General features: G+C 39.9%; 1 protein-coding gene across 1 annotated transcript in view; it reads right to left on the bottom strand.

Annotated features, from left to right (window-relative positions):
• Positions 1-24,139, bottom strand: part of MCC (MCC regulator of WNT signaling pathway) — a 180,648-nt gene that overhangs the window by 32,338 nt on the left and 124,171 nt on the right. The window contains 5 exon segments of the mRNA XM_030237101.2: positions 252-341; positions 640-786; positions 9,485-9,691; positions 14,379-14,542; positions 18,799-18,935. Coding sequence (XP_030092961.2) covers positions 252-341; positions 640-786; positions 9,485-9,691; positions 14,379-14,542; positions 18,799-18,935 — 745 coding nt within the window.

Raw genomic sequence — 24,139 nt, 5'->3', positions numbered from 1 at the left:
TCTTCCTGAAGAATACTTTGGTGGAACTGACTCCAAAATTTCTCTCTTAAAAGTCACTCATGAGAATGACTTTTAGCCACTGGTTTTGAGAAAATGAGATCTTAATACTGGGTGAAATATTCTTTGTTGATGTATTTTGCTCAAACTAGCTTTTAAAGTATTTTCAGATAGTCCACATTATTAATTTTATTAAGAAAACAATGCTTTTATTGGAACATGGATCATGCAAGCACACAGTTCTCAGTCCTTACCCCTATGCTGCTGATTTCTGATCCTAAGACAGGTCTATCAGATGATGAAGACTCTGATCTTGTCTTTGACAACTTCACTCTTTCAGCAATCTGCAAGTCAGAATGCTGCACAGGTTACACAGCAGCCCACACCCCATAAAGATCACACAAACCCCATCTGTTCTCTAGTTATACTTGCAAAGCTGAGGCAAACTACTAGAGAACTGAGCCCTGCATTGTAACTGAGAGAACTACAATCAATAATGTTTAATTCCTTTCCACAGCTCAAGTTCATGGACCTGCTCAGGACACCCCTAAAGATCTCCCAGTTAATCCCATGCTTGCACAGCACAAAACGAAGCCTGCTTTTCCCAGGTCGGGAGAAGGGTTACAAACACACAAACCCCACCTTGGCGATGGGAATGTCGTTGCTGCTGCTGCTGGTGCTCAGCTCCCCTGTGCTGGGGTTGACGGGGCGGTTGGCAGGAGTAAGGCGGCTGGGGCTGGACGGGCCCGTGGCCTGCACGCTCTGCAAACGAGTCTGCAGCTCCCGAACCTGCAGTAAAACATACAACATTCTGACTTTTCCACTTTCATGGTTCAAAGAGTCTGGAGATTTTCTCATTGTCTAATTGCTTCTGGCTTTAGCACAGAAGTTACACTTTTGTACTGCGGTGGCTGCGAAGTTATCACATGGTTAGCAGATGAGTGGAGGTTATTTTTAAATCCCGCTGCTATCAGTTTTTTAAAATATGTGCCATGTGGAAATATGCAGAATACTGTAGAATAAGTACTCAAAGTTTCAGCTGTACTATAGGTATAGAAATTATTCTCTTTGGCGTAAAGCTAAAGCTCTAGCCTAAGATGATGATGGCTAAACAAATCAAATGATAATCCTCCTGTTAATGGAAAATTCCAGTGCTGAAAAAAACTCTTGACATAAATAAATCACATGATGACTTGGTCATATTTAAAGGTTAAAGATATTCAAACATTAATCATGCTTTGAAACTACAGTCAACTAAAACTACCATTTGGTGAGTAATGTACAGACAAAAAAAAAACCAAAAAACAAAACAGCAAAGTACTCAACCAACAGTCTGCAAAAGCTCTCTGTAAACGTACCCTGCAAACACTGCATGGTTTGCACACCTCATAACACATCAGATACTTGTAGAACTGATGTTAAAAGATTTCCAGTTTAAAGGTTAAAAAAATAGGAAAGGTCTGCAAGAGTCAAACTATAGCTGTGCTAAAGATTATAGTGTTTACCTTGGAATAATTGTTAACAGACAAGGAATAAATGGTCTGCTTAACACAACAGTTATGACACAACATAAAGTGACAGAGCTCATTTTTCCCACAGATCTTGAACAGTGTGAGATGGAGAAGGCGAAGGAAACCATCTAAAGAGGAAATTCCCCTGAACACAGTTGTCCTTAAATACACAGGTTTCTATGTAATTTTGTTGGAAGAGCTTCTCCACCAAAAATTTTTGTGAAATTTTATCAGAAGTCAAGTAAAGTTCAGCCCATCTGACATCTCCCCTTGTATGTAGCATGAAATGCAACCGTGATTCATACTGTCTAAAGAAAGGTGGGATTTTATAGTAAATACATTTATACAAAGCAAGCTGAAGTCCCTTAGTCAAAAAGCCCCAGGATTAAAGCTGCATCAAAGCTTAGAATTTCTTAGGTGTAGGTGCATGTGGACAGTGTTTATCAATCTCTGCTTGAAGCAGCAGCAGCAGTGTTCTCTGTACAACAGATGCTTCAACCTACTGGAGAGAGGAAAGAATTCAAGTTGGAACGCTCTCCAGTCACCAAGGCAATATTTTATGCCTCTTACAATCCTCTACAGCCTGCTCCTATTTCTGGAAAAGTATCCCTGCCTCTCCCCCCTCTGTTGTATACAAACTGTCTGAAGGACAGACTGCCTGCACACTTAGTTGTCAAAAGAATTTTTTGGTAGTTACAAATTACAAAAAAAGCAAAAACGGTCTGTGTGTTCTACATAACATACACAACATGGTATTTTTAAAAAGCCATAGGTGGCAATAATAAAAACACATGAAGTCACACTGGACTTCTGAGTTCCCTGCTCAGTTGTGGAGGAGCTCTACACCTTGAACAAAATGATTCCAAACAACTAAAGTACACAAAACTTCAAATCAAATCCCCCAATATTATAAGTAACTTGCTGAAAAAAAGATATGGGTGCTTGACCCAGAATTATGAATCATAAATACAATTATCTCATGCAGTTAACTGAGCAGAGTGTATGAAGTGGTCATCCATAGCACGTATCTTCTACACTTGCAGCTGAGGCCTCCTTTGTTCATACAAACGTATTTCGCTTCAACATGGGTATAGCTGCACTAATGCAAATCTTAAGGACAAAAGTGCTCTATTGATACAAACCAATATTTTCAGCCTGTTGATATGCATTAACCTGAAATAAACCATGCATGCACATTTTTGCTCGCAGATGTGCAATGTCAGTGTAGACAGGATTTGTACTGTGTCATTGACACTGAGAAAAGAAAAAGCAACCCCACAGCTTCATTAAGTTATTGACATTTTGTTACTGTTTGTTTCAACCCAGGCTGTTCCAAATTAAATTCTCCAAGGGCTGAATTTACAGCACTGTTTAAAAGCAAACAAATAGGAAGACTGTTTGGATATATTCTTTATTAAAAAAACCCATGGCCTCCATGTCCAGCTTAAAAATTCCTAAAATATTCACCTATTCTCAGAAGACAGTCCTGGAAGATTGCAGATCAAAAGCAAATAACATTTTAAATTTACATGCAACCAGGAAAGAGAGTGGTAAAATTGCTTAAATGCCAAGTGTTGGTAGACTCTGAAGTTTGGAACTACCTTATGAGAAGACTGTATCACACAAACCTTCAATGCAGATAGGTTTCCTTTATTCTGTGTTTTCTTACTGTGAAGTGACTATTGGTCAGGATTACAAAGCTAATTATTCATACAAATCTGTAAAACAATACTGGCAACAGAAAGAGAAATGAACACAGCTAGGAGTGCAGTAAGGTAAAGCTTTGCTCAGGAAAGCACTTCTAGAAGAAAACAGGGAGCACAGCACAGTTATTCATCTGTGCAACTTACTGCCTCAATATTGTATCATACAAGCAGCCATGAAAAGAAGCTGCCTGCTTATCTGTCCTTCTTGGTGTATTTACTAAGTCAGGCCTTCATTTACGAAATTACATGCTGAACTGACTGCTATAATAACTGCACTAATTTCAGCAACACTGAGTACTGGATGCTAATTCTGAGCAGGATAACAGGGTGAGTTTGTCTGACCGGTAAAATCACGCATCTCACAATTCACACATTCACCAAGCATCTCACAGCTGGGCTGCCCATCTACCACACTGCCCAGAGACACATTAGGTAACTATTTCTGGTCACTAAAACCTCCAGCAGCATCTCGTCAGAAAACATCTCTTACACTGGTAGCTATTCTATAGAAAAAATAAAGAATGACCAAAGAAGGGAAAAAAATACCCCAAACCCAAATCAGAGCTCAGAAGAGCCATTTTATTCTCTGGTTTGGTGAATGCACAGATTATGAAAAGACTGGTTTTAAAGGCAGGGTTAAAAAATGTCTGACTCCCTGTGTCAAGTCTTTAGCATCACTACCAATGTAATACAAATTATTCCAAAGATTAATTCAAAGAATGAAGGTAAACTGCAGTACTGCATATGAGACACAATAAACACTTGGAAACGGGAGGGAGAGGAAGGGACTATCTTACACAAAATCAATGACAAAATTGGCAAAATGCAATGGGTAAAGACAAGTAGAGAAACAAACCCAAAAATGTTACATTTTAAGACCGGAAGAGTGTGGAGTGTGTCTGAGTTTGGGAGAAGGAATAAACATGAAGGATTTAAAGAAAAATTTCTTGAGTCCTTGCATCACACTAGTATAAAAACAGAAATATGCAGAAGGGTATAAAAGTCCCCATAAACTCCTGAAGCACTAAAATGAGGTGGAAACTGTCTGGCAAGCAGATCTTATTTTGTGGTCAGAAAAAAAAAAAAAAAGGAGTTGAGAATGAAGGGGAAAAGGATAAATCCAGGGAAATGTCTGTGAAATCCAGAAAAAAATATAGGGAAAGATTTTCCAAGTGATTGAAGGAAGTCCAAGAAATTACAGAAGCAAAGAAATGCTGGAACCCTGGAAAGAGCAGGAGCAGGTGCATTAAGTAAGACACAAGGTAACAGAACCATTAGGTTTCAGAGCAATGGACAGCCTAGATACAAAAGAAAGGTCAGGTGCAAACAGATGTTCTCAAGTTATTAATATGAACAAAAGTACCTTGAAATGTCACTTATTAGTATTTGATGTTTTGCAAGTGAACCAACTGTTGAGCTTCATTTCTGTTTTTTTTTCCTTTGAATGCTGAGAATTGGAGTAGGAAATAATGAAAAATTAAAGATAATTTCTAATCACCTTAAGAACGAAATAAAAAGAAAGCAAGAGTAGAAGAGAAAGGGCTGACACACTATAGCAATGTTCAATTTATGAAAGAATTAATAAACTATTAACAGGCATCACAGACATGTTTGTTCAAATGCATCATGGGCTACAGAAAAATATTTCAGTGGAATATTTTCATTATTTGTAACCACGACTATGTGAAGCATGTTTTCAGTCTTTTTATTTTGCACATGAATAGTGACAACTACATGATTCATTAACATATGCTAAATAAAACACCACAGCTACGAACTGCCTGTTTCTGTCACTGATTTCCACATTCAAATGACACCTGCTGCTTTTGTTTCTAAACCAGTTTCAAATGAGGGACATGCCTGTGATTCTTTTCATTCTACCCTACGTGTGACCTGTTTCATCATACAGTACCTTTGAACCCTTCAAGTAGCAGCACTTTTCCCCCTCAGCATTTTAATGCTGCTTCATTTCCTTTCCCCTATTATACAGAGGAAGAAGACAAAGTACAACAAACCACAGGGAGTGAACTTCTCCCACTTTCTCATTTATTCATGCATACTGCAGATCTGTGGAGGAGAAGATGCCAAATCAAACACCAGTGTAACAATGTGAGCTGCTCTGAGTGGTGAGGGTCTTGTCTTTCCCAGCCAAAAAAAAAAAAGCCTTACCTTTCATTTAGTCCTAGTGTTGATCATTTTCAGCCAGGTAACTCTCTGCCTCTCCTATATCAGGAGCACCAGAGCAAACAAAGTTTGCTGAGTTCCTATGTACTGTCTTTTGTGATCTGCTGAGTATGGTAAAGAAATCTTTCCTGGTATCTATAAGGTCAATTAAACACTGAGCATTTGCATGTAAGTTTGGAATCAGAAGTAAAACTCTCCTTTGTTGATACCCAAGAGTGTCTGCTGCATAAGCAAATACCATGCAAGTGAAGGATACAGAGAATGGAAAAAGCTTTGGGCTGCTACCTCAGGTTTCTGGTGCTCTCCAAGAGACAAAGGAGAGAGAACAGTTCCAGGGTCACCTTAAGCTATGCAAGCAGATAATAATCTCTAAGGGCCCAAAATGTATCAGTGTTCTCCAGCAATCTGGAACAATACCTTCTGATCCCAAGAGGAATGACTACAAAACAGAGTCCAGCAGATCCTGCCAGCTTTGTGTCATCTGAGAACAGTGTGGGCCCAAGAACACCTGCAAGGCCAAGGATCTGAGCGCTGCTGTTGCATGGGCAGGTTTCAACTGTTCACAAGAACCACATATTTTAGGAGAGCCCTCTGCTCAAATCAAAGTGGCATGTGGGCAACTGATGGCATCACACATAAAATGCTTATTTTCTACTACTCCACAGACTGTTTCCATTAGGGTCTTAGTTAAGACAGCTAATGAAGTGTTTTTGTTCTGGTCAGTTTGGTGATTTTGGCTGAGTTTAGAGGAGGTACAGAAAAACCTTCACAACCAGAAGCATGGGATTAACTGAACAAGCAGACCTATGGCTCATGCAGAACAGACTTAACAGACTTCCAGAGCTGGAACTGCCTTTTCATTTCAGACTTAGTTCCTCAGAACACCCTCAGGGAAGCCTGAATGCTGCCCACACACACTGCCTTTTAGGTCAAACAACTCCTTAAGACTGTGCTGAGGCACCACTCATCTGACAACTTTTATGGGCAGTAATTAAAAACCCACAATTTTTACTTTACCATCAGGTTATGCTGTTTCACTGGTGCTCATCTGAATCTCCTGCCGAATACAAGGGCTTTTGTGTAAGAACAGAAGTATTACTTTTTCTTCTACTACTTAAGCCTGTTACTCTGTATAGCAGTTGTAAATAGTGCTGACCTGATTACAGCCTTATTCTCGTATAATAATAATCATCCATAGACTGGTACAGAAGTTCCCCACCATCTTATCTGTATTACTGGATTCAGGATTATAGTCAGCTGTGTAAGCAGTTTCTAGGGCACTGACCGGCCTGGATCTAAATAGATTTTATTTTTAATGTAGCAAAATAATGCAGAGGTAAAATAAACCTCTGCATTATGAAATTAGCTGTTACACTGCAGACAACCTACCGAAGTAAGCAATTACTTCACTTGCTAATGACCTGTGAGAAACAAACTCTGAATGTATGTTGTTTCTTAGCTGCTGTTCCAGAGAGCAGCTCAATCTGTTAACTGAGCGCAGTAAATACCTAATTAAATTAAATCTCCAACAAGCCTGAGAAAAATGTATTGAAAGCACTCTGCTTGATTGCATGCATTGGTCTGAAGGAACAGATGTATTGATCTGGTCAACTTCAAGCTTGTTCACTTCACCCAATTTAATTTGAGAAGGACAATAACTAAATTTTAGTTGGATCTCCTTTCCCACTCTCCAGGGAAATAATGTGAAGTGACTTTTGAATTCAGATGGCATATAGAAAATATTTCATAGGTCAAAGAAAACATTTATTTTGTTGCCACTATGGACATGAAGCTACATTAAAAATGCAAATATGGTCTCCAGTGCAACAATTACATAGTGTGCAGAGAGGGTCATATGTCACAAACTAACTTCTCTGGTAGGGGTAATAAATCAATTGTTCTGCATGATAAGGATGATATTAATTACCAGATTTCAGTAAAGTTCTCTGTAGTTACAAAGACCTGAAACAAGCTGATGACCTTAATTCTGCTTCCATCAGAGATACCTCCATAACAGAGAACTAGAACTGCTGGCAGCCAGACAAAACATAGCAGAATTGTGAAAAGATGCTAAGGCTGCTTCTAGAATTAATGCAGCTGTGTTAACTTGGCTTTTTCCGCTTTCCTTTGGATACAATCCTAATGTAATGATCCAGGATTTTACAGGTATCCTTGCACAGTCATGTATTTCATTATACAAACATAACTTTAATATTTTAAAGCTCCATTTAGAAAGTAGTACTCCTTAGTGTTTCTTCAGAACCACAATCTTCCTGTATCTTGGACACCTCACAGTCCAGCTTTTGGCCTCATACAGCCACAAGTAGTTCGTGTTATCCTGCTCTTGCTTCAGTTTTGTCCCTGAGTTTAGAGAGTCATTGCTCCAATTTTTATTTTCTTTCTCTTAGCATTTGTAAAGAGAAAACAAATTAAAAATTTGTTTTGCCATGCTGAACAGGACAAGTCTCTACAGACAATGACCATTTCTCTGACCATTGTCTACAGAATTTTTTGCCAATTTAGACTGCACCTTTAAGAGATAAAAATGACATATAACATTCCAAATCAGATCTCACCACTCTTACAGAGTTTTTCCAAGCCCTACTGAAAATAACTTCTCTGGTACCTCACAGGACTGAATTTACTACTATGGCTCAGCCATGTTAATTGCTGAGAGTACAACACCACTTCCTTCCCCTGTTTTGTTTCTCAACTGAGAAGCTCCTGGATGTCAGCATAAATTCCTGTTACCATTCTTTTAAGCCCCTTAACTTGCATGCCCTACTTCTCAAAACAGGAATCCTTTTGTATACTCAAGGCCACCTATCTTTCTCTTGTCTGATTTCTCAGTATTGATCTGTGTCACCTGGAGTGTCAATAACTGCATTGGTGTAAACGAATTTCTCAAGCACAGACTTCAACTCTCTGCCTGCTTGTGTTGATGTCCACTCCCCCAGTTTGGCAACAACCCAGCCAGTCCATAAATGCTGCTTCTGTAGCTCAATGGGTAGTATTGCCTCCACTACAAAAAATTGTCACCATCAGTTCAAAAATTTCAGGACTGAAAACAACCTGTGGTATATAATAAAAGACAAATTTAGAAAGGAAAAGTTGAAGTGATCTTTCTTTATATGATACGAGATTACTATTCTTGCCTCATCAGACATGCCTTTTTAGTGTTAGGAGAAGACAGGGAGTTTTGAAAAGGTAATTTGAGTCTTCATACCTGAAGACTGCGAATCTCACACGATGTAGGCTCATGCAAGAATGGCACAGTCACTGAAGAACAATGTTAGTTTAGAACAGCAAAAAAAGCTAATCTGCAGCCAATGGGTAGACTAATACTTGCAATAGTTTACCATGATATGGTGGTCTGAACTGTCATTTAGACTGAATACAAACTTGAAACTGCCTGTTTTAAAAATAAAAAAACCTCCTATTTAGACAAAACTCAGCAAATTTACCAGGTACAAAGTTAACAAATTTTTAAAGTAACTGAGACTGAGGTCACATTCTCTTGGATCTTTAATCTTTTTTGTGAAGAAATCTTCCCCCGTTTTTTTCTCACTTTGGACTCCACACAAAGCTCAAAGCCTTTATCTGACCTTAAAGCATCATAAAATGTAGACAGGGAAGCAGGACATGGCTGGAACTACTCCTTGTTCAGTATGAGAATTACTGCCCACTGACAGGAGTCCTGCTCTTTTTCTTTCTCCTAATCACAAACTGAATTCCCACCAAAACCAAAGAAATATTTGTTGTTTACAGGAAAAAATAGCCTCACAGGAAAATTTACTAGATGAACATCTGCTTTCTCTATATCCAAGTTACGTATGCTTCCTTTAAGATGAATATCAGTTTTTCTGATTTCTGAAATCAGGTTGTTGTGCACGCTGGCTGGTTTTCACACATTCTTTTTCAATTATGTTCAGTTCTGTCCTAGTTTTGACATTTGTACAGCCCAGCTTTACAAAGCAAAAAGCCCTACAGCCAGCACAGGAAGAGAGATTAAAGATAAGCCTGTTCTGGTGACAAAACCACACGGGTTGGAGGAAGAAGAAGGCGTAGTCTGTGCAGCAGCCTTACCCTTCTACGCAGCCTGTCCCTCTCCTCACGGACAGCATTCATGGTGGCCTTGGTCCTGTTGAGCTCCTCCTCTTTGCTGCACAACATGGCTGTGAGGCTCTCATTTTCTTCCCGCAGGCCAGCAAGCTCCTTCTCCCACCGAGACCTCTCCTCAGAAAGGTTTGGATAAAGGTCACGTCCAAGCACTCCCTCAATCTCCTCCACAGTCTGCAAAAACACAGTCATCAACAAACAGAACGGGCCAAAGACAACTGAGCAGGATTAATGGGTAGATGGAACAGAACTGTGTGTTAACAGGCAACTCTACATACTCATATATACAGCCTATATATATACTCTACATACTCATATATCCCAGCCTCTCAACACCATTAGTTTGCTTCTTTTGTGTGCTAAGTATTACTTACATTTTTTGACAGTTTGACCATTTCATTAAAATATTTCATACTGACAAACACCAAAGCAGACATGCAAATAAAACATGTCACCTATGAATGACAGCAATCCTGCTAGTTTAATCTCAGAATACTTTAGAACAAATTATTAACTCCTTCTCTTGGGCAAGCACTGTACTTATTGTTTGCCTGTTGAGTAACAGGCAGAAATGAGAAGTCAGTAAACGTGCATGGCATGGGGCCTTATTTATTGCTAGACTAATGCCACAAAAGGGCAATAAAAAGAGTGGGAGAGGATTAAAAGAGGGTTCTTCTTTCCCACGTCCCTGAGTATGTTCTTTCCTTGAGTTGACAGCAAAATACAAGAAAGAACTCTGGCCTCGACTAGGCTTACAGGGAATGTTACAGCCTTTCTAATACCTAAAAAAAGGCTGGGCTTCTCTGGGACACAATGGCATCCAGCACTTCCTGTCCCACCTCTATGCTCAGAGCTGTGTAGACACTGCTAGTTCAAGGGACACTCACAAACTTACAGTGGAGAAAACTGAACTACGAGCACCCACCACCAGCAAGGGAATACTGCCATTCCTGAACTGTCTGTCAGGCTGGCCACTAACATGCTGAAACACAGCATAACAGCCTGCTGGGGAGCCAGCTGCGGTTTGGAATCTGCTACCCAGTGTATGCTGTGCCTGTGCTCCATGTCTAACTATGAAAGATATCTGCAACAAGCAAAACCACTCCAAATGTTGCCCTTAAACTTTTTAATCTCCCTGAAAGCACTGTGCATTGAAATGATGGGAAGAAACATGGAAAATAAAAGAATATATGACATCACTGGTAATGCAGAAAGTTTCATTTCATTGACAAATCCAAAACCAAGTTATAGCTAAAGCCTACACTTTACATCTAATATGGAAGAGAACAGATGCACCAAGGTTAATAATAATCTATTTAGTTGTTTTATTCAAAAGAACACTTATTTAATAATCTATTTAGTTGTTTTATTCAAAAGAACATTTATATCTTGATGTATCCCTTGCAATTCAGCATATTCTAGGAATCTATGATTCTTTATGTTACTGAATATTTACTGCTTCGTTTACTTCTTTAAACTGGGAGGGACCAAAAGAACCAACTAGACTACAGCTGAAAATAATAAGCCTAGCTGGAGACACTTTTTTTTTTTCCTACAAGAAATCTTATCAGTGTTTTCAGCCTTGTCTGACTTTGTGGTATCAATGAAATTTTATTATTTGTTCAGTTTATCCTTTTGAATTGTATTTCATGTCTCTCTCACATAAAACTGCAATACATTTTAGAGCCACAATTATGAAACTCAGACAGAGTATCAGAGTATCTAGATTGTAATTCTGCTTACAGATTTGGCAGGAAATTGAAATTACTATTCTGAAAAAGCAAAGGTTTGCAACATCTCTGTGAGGTGAAAGAAGCTGCAGGTCTCCCCTGTTTTAGCTTCACTTGGACCCACAGGTCCAAATTATGACCAGGTAAATTATTTCAACACAGCATGACAATGAGTTCAAGATCTGAATAAGTACAGGGTGGTTAATCTCACAATGTAAAGAGAAGCTCTGTAATGGCAGAAGCATCCTCTTTTGATGATGCCAGCTTTTTTTAAACAGTGCCTCTTTGTCCCCTCCCTTCTTCCCCCACCCTCAAACTTTCCCTGCTGTTTTCTCACTCCTCCAGTGCAAAGTTCTGCTGCTGACTCCTTCCTCCCCATTCCCCATGCTCCAATCTAGCTATTTTCCCAACCCCTCCGCTTCCTAGACCACTGCTTCTTAGAGCAACTACCACTAGAGCAATTCTCTGGAGTCCAATATGCTACCAACCATCCTCCGTGGAAAATAAAACAAACACTCTACACAGATATAGCTATGTCAAATAATGCTGATTAGCTTTCTTCAAAGCAGCATTACAAACAGAATTTTTATCTGGTGTGCTGCTGCACAGCAGATAATTCAGATATAATTTCACGGAGTATGGGATTGAATTACAATGTTGTGTTCTGAGCACAGGGCAGCAGGATGCCATATCATGGTAATTCCAGTCTTGTTGCTGCCACTGCCATCAGTGCTCTCTGCCTTATTTTCTTTACAAGAAGTGTTGTGTTACAGATGAGATATCAGATTAAATCAGCAAGTATCAGGTTTAAAAGACTAAAGACACCATGGGAAGACTACTTCTTCCCATGGTGTAACTCAATGGCAGAATTTATTCCTAACAGAATTTACGGAGGCAAAAATTTAGACAGGCCCAAAACACAGCAGATAGAAAGAAAGAAGACAATTTCACCCATTACAATTAAACACAAAGACATCATCTTTGGTTCAAGTTCCTACAAACCCACTTTGCTGGAAGCATCTCCGAAGGAAAGAGAAGAACCTACTATGTATGTAATTTTTGATGCTGTCTTTCCATTAGCATCTGCCATTAGGTAGTCCATATGGACTTTTGGTCCACTCCAGTACAGCTGTTCTCACATTCTAAATGTTTCATGCTTGGAAATATTTACAGCTTTTTCAATCAGCAAAATTTTACTGCTTAGATATCTGCTACTGATGTGATCTCCAAAATAAACAAAGCATTACCCAGACTATTCTGTGGAAATTTTCTTAAATCATTTTCTTAAAGTATGCTTTTGTAACTGTTCAGTTAGTAAGACAGTCTGATAAATTTAATTTTAAAATCTTTTCAGTTTCTGTGGGGCAGAAACAATTGAGACAGCTAGGGTGACATAGTTTGTATAGAAGAAACAAAAAGTAATTCAGCAGCAACTGCAATAAAAGGAACCCAGTGAAATATAATCACCTCAGCTAAAGGATTTAAAACATTTAAATGCATTAGTCTGTTGGTGAAGAAAAAAGCCAATAGCCAAGGCAAAAGGCAGTCAGAACACCTCAGGCTTCCATTCACAATTCCACCCACTTCAAAATTCTCTCGATTTTTTTACTCTGAGAAAACACGAAAGCAGAGATGACCTGCAGCCAGGGGCGCAATGGTGGAGAGAGGGCTTTACGGGTGGGTTTTGCTCCGTTAAACACCTCAGATACTTCTGTGGGCCTCACACAGGCTGACCTCTACCTATTTCTCAGAATCCACAGTTTCTCTTTTGGTGAATAGTGACCCCTGAAAACAGTTAACCCTAAAACTCCAAAAAAGTACTTGGCAACATTCAAAGTACTGATCCTAATCCTCTGAGACACTCAAATAAACTGCTTTAACAATGATCCCCAGAGACCAGAAGTCAAACATACACACATCCTTCAAATTACTACTCAACATTAATTGCTTTATATTTTGTTACATTCCTCAGGCACCACCAGGGAGAGAAGGAACTTTTCCCAGCAGCAGGATGAAGGGCTGTCAAAGCCATCTAGAATGGTCAGAGACCTCTTCACTGCAAGACCAAACTGTCAGTACAATTTCTGCTGTATCAATGAGTCACTGACACCTTTCCACTAGACACAAGAAGCTTGTTCATGTCTTCCCCTGTATGTAGGAAGATTCTCTGTGGCTCTCTCGCTGTCAGGTTCTGAACTGCAGTGCCTTTTGTTACATGTGCCAGCAAACATCCATCTCCATGTTCGGTTACATTCACAACATACAGATATCACTTGAATAATTTGTTTCTGAGACTGATTTCTCATTTGAACTAATGCACAATCAATGCTCAGTGTTAAATTAGCTTTTGCTGTGCTCTGGGGAATGGTGCTCCTCAATTTAGTGTTCCCCCTGAAAAAACTCCAAACTACCCCCCTGTTCACTCACTTCCCAGTCTCCAGTGGAGGGATAGAAAGGGCAATCAGAGGCACAAAAGGCAAAGATCAGGGGTTGAGATAAGAACTATTGACTGGAAAAAGCAATGAGGTAAGAAAATGAACAGTGACAGCAAAAATACTAATAGGGGACTGGAAAAGAAATGGGCAGTTTGCACTCTCACCCCCAAGAATACATGACCAGGAAGGGATCCCTTCCCCTCTTTCCTGGAAAATGAGGGATATAGGATGACCTGGCCATGCCGTCTCCTGGCTCCTGCAAAAATTAGCTGGAATCAGGACAGCTTTATATTTTAAGGCAGTCAATCACAACTCAGCCAACCACAAACATACACAGTGTGTTTTCAGTCACTGGTCAATGATTACCTGCAGGACCTTGGGCAGGTGAGAGCTTGTTTGCTGGATAAGCAAAATTGCTTAAGAAAGTAAATTAACTGTTGAGTATCCCCATTTCTGTTATCTTTGAAATGAGTATAGGACAAATACATTTCTGATTTGAGGTCCAAAGTAGCTCTTCCTGGACCTTGGAAAGTGTAGAACAGGTGTGTTACTACTTACAAACACACACTGTGAACTCAAGTTGACTCCTGTGAAGTACTTTTAACATCTTTGGAAGCAAAGTGTGGTTATTAGAGAAGTGATCAGGTGTCTCAGGCAATGAACACGCTGCATTTTAGAGCCTAATGTTACCATTACCTTAATAGCTAAATCACAGTGTTCGCTGGCAGTAGTGAGTTGTTCAATGTGCCTGTCCACTTCTGCCACCGATAAACTGCAGCTGCTTTTCTTCCTCCCACAGACAACATTTTCCAGACCTGTCAGCACTCTCTGCAGTTCTGAATTCAAGTCACTACAGTTATCTAAAAGAAAGCAAGACAAAACAAAACAAACATCACAACAATTAATGACTCAGTGAAAAAACAAACTCTTAACCAGGAAGTGTCTGCTGCAGAACAGCCAGGACTGATACTGTTCAGAGAATGTCCTTGCACTCTGCCACTTTTTCCTCGACAACTGATGGGCTTAAACACCATAATCACATCAACTGGAATCATGAGCTACCTCTCATCTGACAAACAACAACCGACGGCTTCACCCCACAGATTAGCTGAAGTGTTCATTCTTTCTTCAAAACCCCCTCTTTTCTGAAGAACATTTCAAGATATTACATGCTTACATTCTGTGACATATTTTTATGTTGTTCTTTTGGTCATTCAAGGTCTATTAATCTGATTTTATTGAAGTCATACATTTGTCTCTGTAAATACAAGATTCTTCTGTCTGGTACATTCAGGGATGTTATGACTTGATGTTTTTCAGAGAAATTTTTGTGGTTGTACTTAGGTGTTGCCTGACTTTAAAAAATCCTGGTGTTTACAGAAATGATCCCTACCAACGACCTCAGAGCCTGTGTATTATTTAACAGCTATTCCTTCAAATAAAACAGCAGAATATTCAGGGATTCTAACACCAGAGCTTATGTTTCACACTACAATCATATAACCACCCTATACAACAATGCTATTTTAACTGTAAAGTATTACAGAGAATGACTTCCTCTCCTGTCTTCAGGCAAACCTCTTCTAGTGCCCACTGCTGTAGCATCCTCCACTTATGTGAAAACAAGGGGGTCTCTGTACCTTGCTAGCTCACTCCATAAATTATTTTTGTTTCTCTTAAGTTCACCTCTGGTGACGGACAGCGGCATGTCCTAAGGCAGACCTGTGGCAGAATTCACCCTTGTGCTGTCTCCTGGATGTGCCAAGTCAGTATTTCTGACTGGCTAGATCAGAGTCTGCAGTAGCTACCCACAGCACAGCACACAAGGGGTGCACTACGAGGCAGCAGCACACCCGCAGTTCCTCTATTCCACTAAAAACAGCAGCAGGCATTCTTGGTGGAGGTTGTGATTCCTGTACTGCTGCTGCAAGCGTTTCAGGGCACTAAAGCAGTGTGGCATTGAACTGGGTGAGAATTTTAACAGACAGAAGTCACTAGATTATTGCAGGCTGCCTTGAAACCTCCCTGTGCAAGGGAACATTGAGAACTGCTGGATGTAGGAATACAAGGAACAGAAAGTAAAAAAACTGCAAACTCATTATCATTAACCTAACTCCACAGCCTAACAGACATAAACACAAACTACTGCTGACCAAAAAAAAAGAGTTTAGTATGATGCTACAGCACTGCATGGAAAATCTGAATGCACAACATATAAAAGTTTTTTTCTGGGAAGTCACTTCACTAATTCCTAATTAGCAACCATTCCTAATTATGCTATACTCATACCAAAAAAGCCCTTCACAATACCACCACTCAGTCACAAGCAGGATATAGCAAGCAGGATGCTTACTTGTAAAAACCTAGTGTTTTGTTTGCTTGAATTTGCTTTTTCCCATAACATCTTGTACATTTAAACAACCGTCACATGACCTTGTCTACCAGGATTTGTTCTGATGGTGACGCTTCCCCCATAAAAATAACTATCTTATAGTGTGAGAACCCTTTTTCTGACAGAAAACCAGCACAGCCCAATCACAAGCTCTGCAAGACATACTGGAGAGCATTCACAGTTCTGCCTCTAGCTGTTTTATTGCCTGTAGCAACAGAGCAGCAGATCCACATGCATCAGAGTGAGCTATTACTGTTTTTACAAAGTCACCGATTAGGGGCAGTCACTCTATCGGGACATGCACATGGGTTATTAGAGCATGATTTTTTATCCTTATATACCTATATCTAGAAGGATTTAAAATCATACATATTCCTGTATCCATATGTGTGTGTGCAATTTATTTTCACAGGAATATGGAAACAACATCCAAAAAGGACAGAGTCTATGGATAGAAGGCAAATATGGAAGAAATGCTGGGATCCCTAGAGATAATGTTCTTACTTTGTCCATTGTCATCTGTGAGCCTACCCTTCAGGGAAAGAGAGCACCCAAGATTTGCAGACGCTTGTGGTCAAAGGAATGATGAAAGTCAGAGGGTCCACAAAAGCTCAGAAATACACACCTGGCATGGAAACTGGGTGAGGTTAGGCCCTGACCTACTATATAAGCACAAGGCACTGTTTTTTGGATGAAGTGGGAAAGGGAAGAGAGAGCAAGAAGAGAGAAAGAAGAGAGAAAGAAGAGAGAAAGAAGAGAGAAAGAGAGAGAGAAAGAAGAGAGAGAGAAGAAGAGAGAGGAAGAAGAGAGAGAGAGAAGAAGAGAGAGAAGAAGAGAGAGAGAAAGAAGAGAGAGAGAAAGAAGGAGAGAAGAAGAGATGAGAGAAAGAAGAGAGAGAGAAAAGAGAGAGAGATAGAGAGAAAGAAGAGAGAGAGAGAGAGAGAGAAAGAGAGAGAGAAGAGAGAGAAGACGATCGCTAGACTATCCGAGCCACCTGCACTCCAGAGAGCTAGCCAAATAGAGTAGTACATAGCAGCAGCAGATACTTCGCATGAATATCTATCGCCACTCGCTATCTCGACTCCTATCTACTGACTAGACGATGAGATACAGAAGAGTAGAGAGATCATAGATATCAGAGATGTATGAATAGAAGAGAGAACGACAGAGTCTCGAAGATCACCAGTCCTGGCTCTGGCGTGATTCAGCTATTCAGGGTGCTGGGTTGCACATGTAAAGCAAGCATCCTGGGCTTTGTGGACCTGTTTATAGGTAAGTTTTCCCTGCTCTGGAAATAAGTTTCTCCCTTTCTATGCAAATTAGTTATCATGGGCAATCTGTTCTTTCAGATTTTTCTAGAACTGGCTGGGAGGGCTTCTGGGCTCTTAGGTGACCTGGATTCCCTTCTACAGATCATGTACCCTTTGCAGGTTCATCCCTGCACTTGCTGTGAGTTGTGTTGTGCTCATGGAGCTGAAGAAGGACACTTGTCTCTAAAGAGACAAGAGTTATCTGGACGTACTGCTTGTACCTCCACACAGCTCTCCTCTCCAGCCACATCCTATTCCTTCTCAGAGTGTGTTATTAGCAACAATCCTTGGCTGGCTCCAGAGCTATCTATCTGTTGGTTTTTGAAACAGAAACATCATCCCCCTTATCTTCTAGGTCTCTGCATTGTGTCATTCTACTGCCATGCTTTTCATTGTTAGAACAAACTTACACAACTAGCTACTTTGTTTATATCCACAAAGACTGGTTCAACTTCACTTCATGAAGACAAAATAAACCCTGAAAAGTGAAGTAGTTTTTTTTTCTTGGTAAGAAGAAAATTAAGAATGAAAAAATCCTCATATTAGAATCTGTCCAAATAGGAACTTAACAGTAAGCACTAGCCTTTGAAGTAAAACATTAGCTTTTTTAGAACTTTAAAAACCTCTATTAAATATTTTGAATTCCTAGATCAGACACTTCACAGTCACATTATTATTAATACTGTGGTACCAATGCTTGTAGAAAATGTAAATATGAAAACACAAATGTGTTATTGCAGGTCTTGCACTCGTAAACAATACAGTATAGAAAACGGGAACAGAATACTGAAGAGAATTCTGGAGATCTGTCATAGTGAGGATTACACCAGAATTCTGCTAGAAGGTGTGCTTCTGGGGAAACAGAGGCTCAGGGGGGACCTTACTATTCTCTACAACTGAGAGGAGGCTGCAGTCAGGTGAGGGTCAGACTCTTTTCCCAGGTAACAAGTGACCAGACAAGAGCAAACAGCCTCAAGCTGCACCAGGGGAGGTTTAGATTGGATATCAGGAAAAACATGTTCATGGACAAGGTTGTGAAGCACTGGAACAGACTGCCTAGGGAGTGCGTAGAGTCACCATGCCTGAAAGTGTTTAAAAACTATGTTGAAGACAAAAAATTTAATGGTGAACATGATGGTGGTGCAGGGTTGATGGCTGGACTCAATGATGTCAGATTTTTTTCAAACTTAATGATTCTACGATTCTACAATCAAGGCACAAAGATTACTTCACATCTAAGTTCACAGTCGTGTAGAGGCTCAGCAACAATTGTGATTAACACATCCTACATTAATTCATTTCCAAAAAATGAAAATCCAAGCATTTTTTTTTTAAATGCTTGGATTTGCATTTCAAAAGCTATGATACCTTTCTGTTGTGGGAAGTCATCACTTCTGCTAAGAACACAACTCACCCACATCTGCAGTGACCATGGTGGACTGGTTCTCTGGCACTGAGACAGAGTTCTGACCCATGCTGCGTGAGTCTTCATTAACTTCCTGCTGGCTTTGGCTCAGCTCTGACCGCAGCTCCGAGTACTCGTCCTCCTCCCTGGCAGAGAGAGCAAAGGCAGAAATTAAATTCTCTGAGGAGAAGTACATCTTTATGACACTCATTTCAGACCCATAACTGAGCCACAGGATCCAATTCACACAAATGTTTTGTCCAGTCTGTAGAGATGACTTTAAACTCTTCACTGCAAAGCCACCGTGCCATGCCCGTTACACCCACTTGCAGTAGTTGGTGCCTGGCTTCCATTTCTCTATTCCTAACTCCATTATTTCTCCTGGCCTCTGGAGAAAAAAGCAATGGGTGGAACTGAGTGCTAAGATGTGTGCAAGGACACAGACTGCTCTGAAGTTAACTCCCCAGCTGATAATTTACACAAATCAGCACAAGTGGCTTTGATCCCAAAGTGGATTAGATATAACTGGTTTTGGTCTCTCTCAGCTCAAGGATGTCACCACCTCATGGGCAAAGCAATCATGCACATGCGTGTACCTGCATATGTGAATCAAAATGCTCTTGGAGACAGGTTGGTTTCATATTTTCTCTTCCCAAAAGAGAGAGGAACAGATAAGTGAGCACTGAACTGAACTGCTGGAGTTAGTGGAAAAGGAAAACCTCAATTACCTAGGTTTTAGTTTATTTGTCAAGCTGGTTCAACTAAAATAATTGAGGACACAGAATACTTTAGCTAAAGCTAATGATCTTAAAAAATTAGGGCTTTTCTCTTCCATCTCCACACAGAGTTCAAAGCACTGGGAAAGAAGATAAGTAAATGAATAATAGCTTTGCTTGAGAACATGTGTAAACATTTTTTCTTTTGATCCATTTGCTGATTTGACTCAGATTTATTATTTTTTTTTACTTTCATAGCAACTGTTTTTACATTAAAGTATCTATTTTAAAAATTGGAAAAACACCAGTTCATCCAGGTGCAGGGCCCCCTCTGATAGAAAACAAACACCCATCATTTTGTTGCACACTAAATCACATGCAGAGATTAATTTTGCTGCAGATTCAGCAGAAAACTGTGAGAATGGAACCGTCTGGCTTTGGAAACAATGAGAAACAGCAAAGACCTATCTGGGGATCTGCATCTGGGAGGGGTGTCTATAATGTTAGGTCTGTTGTGTGTGTGCTATATGGTGATGAGTGTTTCTTGCAGGATTCAGCCTGGAGGTGTGTCTCGATTTGTCAGGCAAAACAGCAGACAAGATGGCCCATACATGCAGGCATCAATGTCAGAAGTAAAGTCTGCTCTCAGAGCTGCAGAGGTGAGAAGTTATGTACCTCAATAAAACCCAAAAAAAGACTTCCAGCTTGCTTGCCAAGGAGGGTTTCCCAAGGTACTGAGAGGCAATTTCTACCATGCTCTTCTAGCCCTTACATTTGCTTCACTGCAAATAAAATGTGACTTTAACAGAAGCACTTAGTGACTATTATTACTAAACAAAATGCAGGTCAGCTGGTAAACACTGAGATTTTCATCAAAGGTCTTGGAAGTACCGCGAAATATTCATGTTTTAACTCCTGCTATTCATGACTAGGTTCTACCACTCTCTTTAACAAGAGAGTGGTAGAACCTAGTAATGAATAGCAGGAGTTAAAACAGTGTAATGAAGACACGTAAGTGTCAGTTAATGTTCCATGAACCAGTTTATTAGCCACAAAAAAAGCCACTAGCAATTAGCTGTAGACAAAACAATTACCAAGCACTCAAACAGCTGTAATTTTTCCTCTGAAGGTAATTGATTTTTTTTATTTATGAAACAATTAGTCTTATATTTTTAAAACCTGAATTACCTCTCAAATGGATAAAAAGTTCTGGCCCTAAAGCAACAGCACACATAATAATTTCTCACCACTCTTCTTTGGGATCTTCTTGCACAGATTTTTCTCTTTAAAATACAACACAGCCTCATCTAGCTAGCAATAGTACTGGGTTTTTCAGTTTAAATCCCTCTCAGTATCTTGGGACAGTGAAAAGTACGTCATGCAGTAGGACTCCATCCTTTTGATGACTCAAGCCAGAAGTCAGTTTCTAAATGAACTAATGGTTTTAAAAAGCTGACCAGAAAGATCAGAAATCCATTTCTGATAATGTGGCAGCAAGGTCAATCAGGCTCCATCACCAGAGAACAGACTGAGGGCAAGAATAAGGGGGAATTCAAGGGCAGTGATACATCACAAATATAAATTCTGATTTTAAAACTGATGCTGGCAGTAACAAAAGATGTTGTTTGAGACTTTCCTTTCTCCAAAACAGAGGAAAGAGTCCTCCCATGGTACTGGAAATGCAAGGTGCTCGACAGCTGACAATGACCAGCCGCTGGACTCCAGCCACACCACCCAAAAGGTGGAGGCATTACAACTTCCCTATTGTTGCCATCAGCAACAGCTTGGTTGTAAAAAGTGGGCATTTGTTCTGTTATGGGCCTGAGGTCCCATTTGCTGCAATGTCATGGTAAGTTGGGGCAATTAAGACCAGATCAAGCCATTCTAAACACAGAGGATGGGAGGATTGATGAAAAAAGCCTGTGGTTTTCAGTTACTTCTGCACCAATTGCTTTCTTCATGACCAGGCGCAACCAAGAACGAGAGTGCTGCACAGACACTCAGAAAAACTTGTTCAAACAGTGAGCAAAATTGCACATTTTTCAGCATCCTTTCACACCACAGAACACTGGCAAGGTGCATGTTTTCTTCATGGCTGCAAACAGTCTATAGCATTGTACTACAGGTGCCACCAGTTTTTCAACAATCATTTAACTTAAAAAAAATATTTTTAAAACCCTCTAAGACCCTCAGATAGAAAATACTACAGGGCATGATCACAAAGATTGACTAGTCCCTCTTAACTAGTTCACTGTGAACAAACAGTGACACGCTTGAGACAGCACAGAAATTAATCACTGAGGGCAGGTGGAGCTGGGCACTGTGCACTGAAGCCAACATTATTACACCCACATTGCCCTTTGAAATGAATCTAGTATGTGCTAGGTTCTACCTAGCACATATTTAGAAGCCAGAATTAGTCCTCCAGGTCACTACATAAATGTGACTGTAAGTGCTGTGTGTTATTTCTTGTGAAGCTGTAGTTTCTTTGCTACTGTTAGAGATGGATAATGAGATGACTGGCTCTTGCAATTAAGAAATTACTACTGTGTGACTATTAAGAAAAGCCTTAGTCATGTATAGTTATATTATTGCAGTTTAGATTTCCTCTGTTCTCCCACAGTTCTGCTCCCTTCCCCTCCCTGTATTGTGACCATCAGACAGCCTGGGCTGTCTAGGACAGGTAAAAAGAATGCATGCACCTGAGCCCCATACACGAGAGAGCTGGGAAGGGAAAAGCTTGTTGCTAAGGGGGCATGGCATGGCAACACCTGACCTCCAACCAAGTTACAGGAACGCAGTCTCCATGGATAAATGGTTCATCTTGAAGATGAACCAGCCACGTGGTATGCATGAGGGCAGTTCCCAGTGCTGTGAATTTTTCCTTATGTAGTCCTTTACTGTATTTTTGTTAAGGTTTAATAAACCCTTTTTAATTTTCAAAGGGTTTAATAAACCCTTTTTAATTTTCAGCAGTCGTTTCTCACACTACCCCTCTTCTACATTAATTTCCAACACTTTCTAAATGTATCTCAGAATAAAACTTGTAAGTTTGAACAAATTATTTTACAGTAATTGGTTATAAGCTTCTTGACAAGTGTTTCAAGTAGTTCTTAGCAGGCACCAACACTGAACAGAGCATATTTCTGTCTGGTATTGTTATAATTGCTCGCTATTTTTAGAGTTAGAGATGTACCCAAACAGCCACTGGTTTAGAACTGAAAGCAATTAGACATCTCTCTTTTCCTTTTCTTGAACCTCTGTTTGACATCTAAGAAAAACTGTCAGTCATACGCTGAAGTTACAGCTGATTTTGACAGCCAAAAAAATTATTAACAAAGAGCCAAATTTGAATGAATCTAAGGCTATTTGAAAAACTTCTGAAGTCAGAAATTTTCACCTTAAATGTAGACACTATTACATTTTAGTACTCTACTGTAAAATTTCTAAATCCTTTTCGTCCTTCAGAGTCACTGGGTGTGTCCTTTATGTCTAAATATTTACAATATGACTCTTAACTGGGAAGATCCATTTGACTGGTTTTCCCATACTTCTAGGCTGTATACACTTTGAGATAAAATTGCATGCACCCTGTCAAAGGTCAGAGATCTTTGGCAACAGAGGCTCACCTACTTGCATGTGAGTATTTGAGTGCTGCAACTTACTTTTTTCACCTTAATACCTTTTTTGGAGGGGGGATTGCCAAACCAGGCTGTCCAGAGCATCAGCAGTAGGGAGATGAGACAATTGCAAATGAACGCTGGCTTGGTCCCCCAAGCATGGTGAACTCATTTTCCTCAAGGAGTGCTGGAAGAATGCAGAGCGAGATCTGCAGCTAAATTCATTAGGCCACACACATGGACCCAAGAAATGGCTAGCAAACCTAGAAAAATCCTGTAAACTTCTAAAAAAATTTCTGTAAGATTGCTGTTACTGAGATCAGCATATCAGACACACCTGGGAAGTGACACATGCATTGACATGTGACTTAAGCTCTCTCCTTTCTCAGGAAAGCCATGGTTGCCCCATTCCTGAAAGCATCTAAGGCCAAGCTAGATAGAGCCCTGAGCCACCTGTTCTTGTGGAAGGTGTCCCTGCCCATAGCAGGAGTTGGAACTAGATGGTCTTACAAGTCCCTTCCTACCCAAACCACTCCATGATCCTAGAGCTGGCATTACTAAACTGCATGAGCAAAAGCCATTACACTTCTAAACTCTGACACTGCTAAATCAAAAAACCTCCAACACACACCAAAAAACAGAGACAAAAATTCTCAGAAAGGAGAATATTAACCAGCTTATACAGACTGCCAACACTCCTTCTCAAACTGTTGCAACACCTCATTCAGATTTAAACACAGTGTCTCCTTACTTTCTGTCCTACATTCTGAGGGCACTGCTTCATATTCAAATAAATATAACACAATTTTAAGAGGATAGTCAAATACCGTCCATGAAGCACTGTTTTCTTCTAATTATTTCCAAAATATTTTAGTGTTTACGAACTATAAAGAATGTCATAGAGTAGAAGTACATGAAACCACACACTAGTTTATTTTTACAATCTAAAATTTTTATTTAAAAAATAGAGTCACTGTGCCTGTCACTCATGCGCTGAGGTCGGTGCAGGAACAG

The sequence above is a fragment of the Serinus canaria genome, chromosome Z (assembly GCF_022539315.1).
Source record: "Serinus canaria isolate serCan28SL12 chromosome Z, serCan2020, whole genome shotgun sequence".
In the NCBI taxonomy this organism is placed as follows: domain Eukaryota; kingdom Metazoa; phylum Chordata; class Aves; order Passeriformes; family Fringillidae; genus Serinus; species Serinus canaria.
The sequence above is the reverse complement of the archived record's forward strand: the minus strand, read 5'-3'. Positions and strand labels throughout refer to the sequence as shown.